The sequence below is a fragment of the Ipomoea nil genome, unplaced genomic scaffold (assembly GCF_001879475.1).
Source record: "Ipomoea nil cultivar Tokyo-kokei standard unplaced genomic scaffold, Asagao_1.1 scaffold2781, whole genome shotgun sequence".
NCBI lineage: Eukaryota > Viridiplantae > Streptophyta > Magnoliopsida > Solanales > Convolvulaceae > Ipomoea > Ipomoea nil.
The window spans coordinates 12,064-22,806 of NW_017619209.1; the positions used below are offsets into that span (position 1 = coordinate 12,064).

Sequence of the window (10,743 nt, forward strand, 5' to 3'; positions counted from 1 at the left end):
TTATTCGGTGAGGTAGATCCGAATAATTTACTTCAACCATTTTCGGAGTGCCACGAGCGCGGTAGCGGAGGGATTCTTCTTCTTCAGATCTTCTTCTTCTTCTTATCTGAGTACTGAGCGCCACGAGCGACGATGTGGAGCTATTGTTTTCGGGGGTGCAGCAAAACTGGTTCTTACATTAAACAAGGCAGCATTCACATTGGTAAACTGATAGCTATAGAAAATCTTCATGAATCCAATGTAAGTTCCAACGTTGACAGAAACGGCATGTGTGCGATGATAATTCATTATATTCATTATAAAGGGGATAAGCGCACCAACCACACCGCCCATATTGAAAATGCTCCAGAACAGAGAGATGTCGAGAAGTCCGGGTATGATGTCATGATGGCTCCCTGTGCCGCCCATAGAAGTCCGGCTCCGATGCCGAGAAACGCGCTAGCGACAATGGCGAAGGCGAACAATGTGAGGTGTGGCCCTAGGATGTTGCAAATTCCTCCGCCCAACACCCCAAAGACGGTGAAGGTGGTGTGTAGGGCGGTGTTGGGTCGGATCCACCTCACTGCCACCGCTGAAAACAATAGCTCAGACAGAGAAGGTGGTGTATAGAAGCAGACCAGACCAATCAAATTGTAGCGGAGCTATGGAGAAGCAGACGAGGCGAGACGGAGAAGGTGGCGTCTCCGGTGACTCTTCGCCCTTCGTTTCATCTTTCTGCGCAGCGATGGAGTTACAGACGCTAGTCGCTAGGTGGTGGAGCGACGGTAGGGAGTTTTTTTTTTTTGTTTTTGTTTTTGTTTTTGTTTTTTTTTTTTTTTGTTTTTTTTTTAACTTGCTTATGTGGCAAGTCAAATTGTAATATTTTTGCCAAATAAGCTGCCACATAAACATTTACCGGAAGTAACCTGATGGTTAACCTGCTAATGGGGTAAATTGACCTAAAATCATGAGTTTATCTATCTAATTGAACTATTTAAAAGTTCAAGGGGCTAATTGACTTTTCGTGAAATGTTCAGGGGCTTATTTGACCATTTTCTCTCTTTATTATAATAAAATAAGGATATAAAAAATACACAATGTTTACAAAAGAACAAAAAAGTACAGATAAATAGTATTTACAATTTTTTCAACATTTGAAAGATTGAAACTACTTGTTGAATTAAAAAAAATAATAAAAAATTTTCAAGTATCTTATGCTCAAATGACACCTCTATAGCTCTTCTCGATAGAAGGTCACATATTGAATTCTAGTAGTGGATATTGACTCTTTAGGCTGTTGCAGAATATCAAAGAGCATCAAGGAAGCAGAGATGAAGAAAGGGATTGAAAAAGGGATATTTTCTCATTAACTTGTAGAAGAGGGAGATGAAGAGTTTATATACAGAAGCAGTACAGAGGCAGTATAGGGAAGATAACAGAATAACTGTCAAGGAGGAAGGGATGATACCAGGTGTCACCATCTCAAGCACCTATACACATAAAACCCCCCCCTCAAGCTGGATTATAGAGGTCTAATAATCCAAGCTTGGAAGTGTAACTAAGAAAAGAACCAGGACAATGTGTCTTAGTAAAAATGTCTGCAAGCTGGTTTGTGGAAGAAATGTGAAGTAATTTGATGAGGCCACTGCTGATCTTCTCTCTTACTAGATGGCAGTCGAGCTCTATATGCTTGGTGCGTTCATGGAATACAGAATTTTTTGCAATAACAATAGCAGATTTGCTATCACAATATACAACAACTAGTCCAGTTTGATTGACTCCAAGCTCAGCTAACAGGAAACAAAGCCATTGAACTTCACAAGTGGTGGCTGCTAGAGCTCTATATTCAGCCTCCGAAGATGACTTGGAAATGGTGGCTTGCTTCTTGGACTTCCAAGAGATCAGAGCATTCCCCAAGAAGGTGCAAAAACCAGTGACAGACTTCCTTGTATCAACGCAAGCTCCCCAATCAAAATCAGAGAAGGCTTTCAACTGCAAATAAGAGGAGGATGGAAAAAACAACCCCTGGCCAGGAGCAGCCTTTATGTATCTCAACACTCTATGTGCAGCTTGTAGGTGAAGATGAGTAAGTTTGTCAAGAAATTGAGACAGTTGTTGTGTGGCAAAACTGATGTCTGGCCTGGTGATAGTCAGATATAGGAGTTTTCCAATGATCCTTCTGTATTGAGTGTTGTCCCCAAGAGGTTCTCATTCATCCTTGCTCAACTTATGAGATGGAACTGTAGGATTGTGAACAGGTCTTGAATCTGTAAAACCTGTATCTTTTAACAATTCAATAGCATACTTTCTTTGGCAAATTACAATGCCCTTTTGCTGTCTGGCCACTTCCAAACCAAGGAAGTACTTCAAGGGCCCTAGATCTTTTATTTGAAACTTTGCATTAAGCTGCTGCTTCACCTTCTGTATAACTTTCAGATCACTGCTTGCAACAACTATGTCATCCACATATACAAGTAAAACAACAAAAGAACTGCCCTCACCTCTGGTGAACAAAGAGTTATCAGGTATTGACTGCCTGAATCCCATCTCTTGTAAGGAAGTATTCAACTTAGCATTCCACTGCCTACTGGCTTGTTTCAAGCCATACAAAGATTTATTTAGCTTGCACACCTGTCCATTACTTGCTCCTGAGAGACCAAGGGGTAACTGCATATAGACTTCTTCTTTTAACTCCCCATGTAAAAAGCCATTATTTACATCCATTTGATGAAGATGCCAATCCTTTGCTGCTGCTATTGCCAGGAGGGTCCTTATGGTGGTCATTTTAGCAACTGGACTGAATGTGTCTAGATAATCAATACCAAGAGTTTGGTTGTACCCTTTGGCTACTAGCCTTGCCTTGTGTCTGTCTATAGTACCATCAACATTGTACTTGATTTTATATACCCATCTACAACCAATTGGCTTTGTAGAAGGATCAAGGAAGCAGAGATGAAGAAAGGGATTGAAAAAGGGATATTTTCTCATTAACTTGTAGAAGAGGGAGATGAAGAGTTTATATACAGAAGCAGTACAGAGGCAGTAAAGGGAAGATAATAGAATAACAGAATAACTGTCAAGGAGGAAGGGATGATGCCAGGTGTCACCATCTCAAGCACTTATACACATAAAATAGGCTTCAATAGACTGAGAAAGTATAGAACAGATACTATCTTGTAATAGAGTCAATAGTGCTTTAAAAAAAATAAAAAAAAAATAAAAAAAAATAAAAATTCACATGGCTTGCCTGATAAGATTGCAAAGGGTATCAATTCTTATACGTAGAACTAATATAAGAGTTGCCATGGTAATCAGAGAGGTCTCATGGTCTAGTGGTTAGGACATTGGACTTTGAATCCAATAACTTGAGTTCAAATCTTGGTGGGACCTCTTGCTTATTGATTTTATCTAATTTCAACCTTTTGCTCGTTTTCATCTTCATCAAATAATTCATTGCCGCAAACAACAACTAAATAGAACTGAATAGCACTCAAAAAAAATATAGAACTGAATATTTTTCATTTTCTACTTCTTTTACCTTGAATAGCTGCAGTAATAATTGCTTAGACTCGGATTGTGAATGAAACAACATCAAGTTCTTACCACTGTCTACATTAAAAGTTAGAGCGATAACAAAAACAGAACTTTATTTCCTTATACTGTCACATTTTCGAGAGGCACGGTCTAGTAGTGTGTTGGACTTGACTTTTAGGCCTCCGCCCAACATAGATCAAAAGCTAGCTTGACACAATTTTATTTCTTTATACTCCAAATTTTCAAGAAGTAGGGTGCTGGATTTGACCCTTCAACCAATCAACTTCCACCCAACAATCTCCTAAGGACCTAGTGCAGGTGCTAGACTTGACCCTTCAACCCGCCACAATTTCTTGCTTCTAGTGTTTCTTTTCTCATCTGTCCTGCCATTTTTGTATTTCTGCCACAATTCCCATTCAACGTGGGTGAAGAGTAAAGCAAAGATCTCCAAAATAAAATATTCTTACACTTGAAGTATGGTGATGGAGAAAACTGCAATACCACCTTTAATCTACTTTCAAGCCAAGCCATATAGCCCACTAAATCCTCCATTTTCACTACTAAATTACTAATCCATGCATATAAATTAACACTCAATGCCTTCATTTGATTTATGCAAATTAATAAGCAACAGAACACACAGAAAAAAGGCAAGCTAGACTCCATTAAATCATGGCCAAAATACTACTTATCATGTTCTTTCTTGTTTTTCCTCTGGTAACTGCAGAGAAGTACTTATTTGAAGAGATTGATTTTCTTCGAGATCTCGACGAATGGGAGCCCGAAGAAGGGGACGAACTTGATCTGATCGACCTCCCATCGTGGACAGCGGGTCGTGGACACAAGGTTCTTGTCAATGTGGATAGCTTTGGTGCAGTTGGTGATGGAGTTTCAGATGATACTAAGGTAATGTGATCTTCTTGTTTGTGATGCAGATTGATTGCTTTGTTGTTTGTTTAACATTTAGAATTTATTGGCCAATTAATTCATAAGCAGTTAGTTAATGCAAATCAGTCTTTTGTAGCACTCAGAATTGTCAAAAATGTCCCGTAAGGGTTTAGTTCACTTGTTTAGTAAGCAGTTAGGAGAATTGACTTTCGAAATTCGGCAGCGGCAGTGTAGGGATTATGTCCAAAGTGGACAAATTTCTAGTGTGCACCGACATTTGGCCCTGTCTGCTGAGTCACTGAGTTACGTGATTTACATCTTCCCACATGCTCTGTTGGACTGGAGTGTGGGGAGCTTTGGGATTGGGGATTCAACATTTTGGGAGAAAAATTGTCAAAAATGTTGTATGTTGAGCATTCTAAGCTAAGCTATCTTCTGTTGTGTAAAATTGTGGTGTCAACAATCTACAGGCCTTCGAAGATGCGTGGAAACAGGCTTGCTCTACGCGAAGATCAGTCTTCTTGGTTCCAGCAGGTCGCCGTTACCTTGTCAATGCAACAAGATTTAGAGGCCGTTGTGCAGGCAATTTAGTAGTCCAGGTTCTTCCATTTTAGAAGTTACTCCATATTAATTGTTGATCGTATAATATATAAGTATAAATGTGTAACGTTTAGTTGAGACAGATCACATACCATTCTCAACCATATATCACTAATGAAATTGTTGATGGTATTGTTGGAAACAGATAGATGGAACAATAATAGCACCAGATGAGCCTAAAAATTGGGATCCAAATAACCCTCGGATTTGGCTTGCTTTTCTAAATTTGACTGGAGTTTCTTTCCAAGGACAGGGAGTAATTGATGGGTCAGGAAGCAAATGGTGGGCTGAATCTTGCAAGAAGAACAAATCCAATGTAAGTTTAGTGTATCCACCCAGGCAAATTATACCGTGCACCAGGGCGCACAATGCATTGCACACCCTGACTCAAAACGACGTCGTTTTGTACCTTTTCGCGTGTCTACTATTAACTTCTTAAAAAAAATTATGTTTCGAATGTATAGAATTGTATAATAGAATACACCGAATTTTATACCTGAAAACATAGAATTTTATAACTGAATACACATAATCCTTTTTTTAAAGGATAATACACATAATCTAATATAATATATTAATATACATAAACTCTTAACATAATACACATAAACTCTTAACTCTTTTAAAAAAAAATCCATGTTTCGAATGTATAGAATTATATAATAGAATGTACGGAATTTTATAGAATGTACGGAATTATATAATAGAATGTACGGAATTTTATACCTGAAAACACAAAATTTTATACCTGGAAACACATAATTTTATAACTGAAAATTTCATGTTTCGAATGTATAGAATTATATAATAGAATGCACAGAATTTTGTACCTGAAATTAACAAAACGACGTCGTTTTGGGAGGCGCAGGGCGCACATTGCTATGTGCGCCCTGGTGCACGGTATAACGATACACATTTACCAATTGTTATACCATGGACTAGTCCACCTTGCAAGGTGGACTCGGGTTCAAAATACACAATTTGCTTACTAAATGTTTACAATTACATACTTAATATTCACAATTTTTTTTTTCAAAAACAAATATTCACAATTTACATAATTAATGTACACAATTTACATACTAAATGTTCATAATTTATCTTTTACAAAATTGTGAGCATTTACTATGTAAATTGTTAACATTCAGTATGTAAATTGTATTTTGGACCCGGGTCCACAGAATAATTTGCCCAAATTCACAATTTAACGATGACAATGAGTCGAGTTGGGTCGGGGAGGGCTACATTCATTACCCAATTCATCTTATATTTTCTCTACCCATTCTTACCCTCAACCCATATCGAATGAACTTTTCCAAAACTCACCCTTGACCAATCAGGTGCAAGTACTCACTACGGGTACCTATCATTTATTATTTTACGAAGTATTATTTTTTTAAAAAATAAATTACTTATAATAAAATTCACTAGTTAATTATATTAAAACATAAAAGAATATAAATATTCAAATATAATAACTAAATTGTTACTTTAAAAAAAACATATTAGTTTAGAATTAAAAATAGTAAAAAGTTAGTAAAAATTATAAATACTTTTATAATTAACTATATATCTTTATCTAGCCACATAATTTTTCCTCCAAAGTGAGAATGCATTTTGATAGAAACAAGATTAGCAAGTATTAGCCTGTCACCATGATTTACATATCTTTATCTAGCCTCAGTGGTTCATGTTCAGTTTAGTCACCATGATTTACATCATCCCAAATGCTCTGTCGGGCAGGGGTGTGAGGGGCGCTTAGGGTTGGGGTTCAGCCTTTTGGAAGAAGATTAGCAAGTATGAATGCATTAATTGTGTGGGTAGATGTATTTATGTGTATTTATATTTTATATTTTATAAATTATATTCCGTATTTTATTATTATAGCTCTATCTCTCTCTCTCTCTCTCTCTCTCTCTCTCTCTATATATATATATATATATATATATATATATATATATATATATATATTAAAGTATAATGAAGTATGGAAAAAAGTTTATTGTTTTCAAATTTATTCGTAAAGTTTTATATTTAATATAATTTGTGTATATATTCATTTAAGCCTCAATTATAATTAATTTGACCCCACATATATAAAGAGGAGAAATTAGATATAAAATAAATATATTTCTTACATAAATAATATTTTTCAAATGAAAAAGTTTTTGGTGGAGATTTTCGACAAATATTACATGTTATTTTATTTACAAGTTTTATTTAAATACGTTAGTTATATAATTAAAGTAGTTATTTCAAATTCAAATTCCTTTAAAAAAAAATCAAATTCAAATAATAATACAAGTAACCATAAATTTTAAAATCAACATAATAATAGCATAGTTAAATTTTTAAAAGTATTATATATTACATTGTATAGTTACTTTCTTTGCTTATAGAAAACAAAACTCAAGTACATTTTTCGGTTTTCACAACCATTACTTTCTTTGCTAATTCAGAGGATGTCGAAAATTTAATTGGTAAATTTGTTAAATTAATAATAGTTCGTGCATCGCACGGGACAATTACTAGTTAGTAATATATATAGTGAGTCAGGTGGATTCTAAGCGGGTTTGTACATAAAATCTGAATCTATCCCGACCCACAACAGATTTAATTTTTTAAGACTTATCACCTAAAAAAAACTCAATCCATATGGAGTGAATTCAGGTGGATATCCGGGATTGAAATTGTATCCCTACACATATTCTTGTTTTGAATTTAGAATGAAGAACATTATCTTTGACTTTAATTGTTACATGCCATTCTCATTCAATTCATTTTTCTTTTACTTTTTTGAACAGCCTTGCAAAGGAGCACCAACTGTAAGAATGAATCTTCAATTCCCCCCATGAAAGCATGGGTTTAGGATTATTAAAAGATACCAATGATGAAGTTGAGCAGAGAATTGAACATAATATAATTGCAGGCATTCACTATAGATTCAAGTTCTGCTATAAAAGTGAAGGGCATTACTATTCAGAATAGCCAACAGATGCACTTCACAATTTCGCGGTCCGACTCTGTACGTGTGTATGGCGTTAGAGTTTCTGCTCCCGAAGATAGTCCTAATACCGATGGAATCCATATCGCAGAATCAACAAATGTTGTCCTTCAGGGCTGCAAAATTGGAACAGGTAGGCCAGTACATCTTCTATGCCATCTATTTATATAGTTATTTCCAAATTTATTAGTACCCTTCCTAGTTTGTTCAATTCTCATACCATTTCTGTATGATTCTGATGTTGCATTATGCATTTAATGGGTGTATAGGTGATGACTGTGTCTCAATTGTCAATGCTAGCTCCGGCATCAAGATGAAGAAAATCTACTGTGGACCTGGTCATGGAATCAGGTAACTTCAAAATCAAAACCATTGAAGATAGTTTCATTATATTTTGGGGGTTACAAGTAACAAAGGTATTGTTGGGCGGAAGCTTTAAGGGTCAAGTACAACATCTTGTCTCTTGAAAATGTGACAGTCTAAGAAAATAAAGTTGCATATTCACTACAAGCTATAGTTTTTGACGTAGTGGTAAGTGTTTGATCCTAACAAGTGGTATCAGAACACGGTCATGAGAATAAAAACTGTGTAGTTAATTAATGTTGGCAGATGCTGAGGGTGGTTGTTGGGCGGATCCTTAAAGGCAAGTCCAACACCAGGTGGCTAGGGGATTGTTGGGGCAGAGGCTTGAAGGGTCCAGTCCAACACCATATATGCCTCTAAAAAATGTGGCAGTACAAGGAAATAAAATTGTGCCTAGCTTTGCAACGAGTTATAATTTTTGGCCTAATGGTAAGTGCTTGATCATAACAAGTGATATCAAAGCCCGATCATGAGAGTAAAAACTATGCAGTTAAGGTTGATGGTGCTTAGGGAGTTGGGTAGAGGCCTGAAGAGCCAAGTCCAGCACTTGTCACTCGAAAATGTGACGGTATAATATAAAGAAATAAAGTTGTGTCTTCGCTACGAACTACAGTTTTTGGCGTAGTGGCAAGCGCTTGTTGCTAACATGTATCATTGCCAACAACTGGCTGATATTGAAATAGAATACATGATTTTCCAAATATCATTCTGCTAAGAGTAAGTGTATCTAGATTTTAATTTAGTCCTGACTTTCATCTTGATCGTGGTGTGGTTTTTGATTCATTCTCACTTCCCAGCATTGGGAGCCTTGGGAAGGACAATTCTGTAGGCATAGTCACAAAGGTGGTATTGGATACTGCATTTCTCCACGGTACTACCAACGGCCTCAGGATTAAGACATGGCAGGTATATATATATATATATATCCTCTTCTGTTCCACATACCATAAAGAACTTTTGTTTATCACAACCTTGTGTGGTGAGATTACTGTTGGGCGGAGGCCGGTGCAGGGACAAGTCCACTAGATCTTAACCAATGGTATCATAGTCAGGATTTTGTGCAATTAAGGCTGATAGATGTTAGGGTGCGGGGGAAATGGCTGGAAAATTATAACTTTTGGCGTAGTGGTAAGCGTTAACAAATACATTGTATCCTAATCTTGTAGGGAGGATCTGGTTATGTCCGCGGAGTGCGGTTCCAGAATGTGAGGATGGAAGATGTCTCCAACCCTATTATCATTGACCAATTCTATTGTGATTCACCAAAATCTTGCGAAAACCAGGTACACTTTCCTGCATATCTCTCACTTCTAAAGTTTATACATGGTACTCTCATAAGAGTACAGGATATTAGGCGGAGGTCAATGAAGGGTCAAGTCAAACACCAGGTAGCTAAGGGCTTGTTAGGTAGAGGCCAGAAGGGTCTAGTATCTTGTCTCTCGAAATAAAGTTACGCTTTCACTACTAGTTATAACTCCTAACATAGGACCACTTGAAGTTTATATAATACCCTTTGGTTTCAATTTCACAGACATCTGCAGTGGAAATAAGCGAAGTTATCTACAAAAACATCACCGGAACCTCAAAGAGCCAAAAGGCAATGAAGTTTGCGTGTAGCGATTCTGTGCCCTGCACTCAGATTGTGTTGGACAACATCAACCTTGATGCTCAAGATGGAACTGCTGAGGTATACTGCAATTCTGCCACCGGTATCGGGTATGGACTCATTCATCCATCTGCAGAATGCCTTAGCTCTTCTGACAAGGAAATTAAGCAGCAGGAAATGGATGCTGTAACAGATTGCAAAGAACCCATTGTTCATACTGAGTTATAGCTTCATTCATTACTATACACATATGCCAAGCTTATTGATGATTATATATACCTTTTGTTATAGTTGCATTATTATTCTTACAGAGTTGAGTAGTCTCAGACTCTGGGATTCCTAAATTAAATTGGAATTACAGATTCATTCTGCACCATTTTAGCAGAGGCTATTGTTATGGAACTTCTTTGAGACGTTATTAATGTATATTTATGTGCTGCTTATATATTTTTACCAGCATAATGAAGTTTAATTTTATATTAATATGAACTTGTTTGAGTTAGCCCACTTGTTGTCTGCCAACCAAACTTCTGTATTTAGAAGAAATTAAAGTTTGTTCAGACTTGGGCATCTCCACATCCAAGTAGTTTTTGTTGATTTTTGCATGTGTTAAAGCTGAAATGGAGGCGAGGTGGAAAATGAATTATGACAAAATACTGTCTTTGAGAGATCCATCCAGCAAGCACATGTACAGGAATTATCTCAAGTGATATGTGAAGTGCACAACCTCTTGAGTGCTACAAAAGTGTCCCAAGTGATATGTGAAGTG

The 10,743-nt window shown here is 36.6% G+C and overlaps 1 protein-coding gene and 1 non-coding gene across 2 annotated transcripts; both read left to right on the forward strand.

Annotated features, from left to right (window-relative positions):
- The first annotated feature begins 3,297 nt into the window (after positions 1-3,297).
- Positions 3,298-3,369, forward strand: TRNAQ-UUG. The gene has a single exon. It is a non-coding gene; the product is annotated as a tRNA-Gln (tRNA).
- A 600-nt stretch (positions 3,370-3,969) lies between these two features.
- LOC109157427 (probable polygalacturonase At1g80170) lies at positions 3,970-10,417 on the forward strand. The gene is made up of 9 exons (XM_019305334.1): positions 3,970-4,419; positions 4,872-5,000; positions 5,147-5,317; positions 7,806-7,826; positions 7,931-8,138; positions 8,275-8,356; positions 9,166-9,274; positions 9,535-9,651; positions 9,900-10,417. The coding sequence occupies exons 1-9, from the start codon at positions 4,186-4,188 to the stop codon at positions 10,200-10,202; spliced, it is 1,374 nt and encodes a 457-aa protein (XP_019160879.1). The 5' UTR covers positions 3,970-4,185; the 3' UTR covers positions 10,203-10,417.
- Positions 10,418-10,743: the final 326 nt, after the last annotated feature.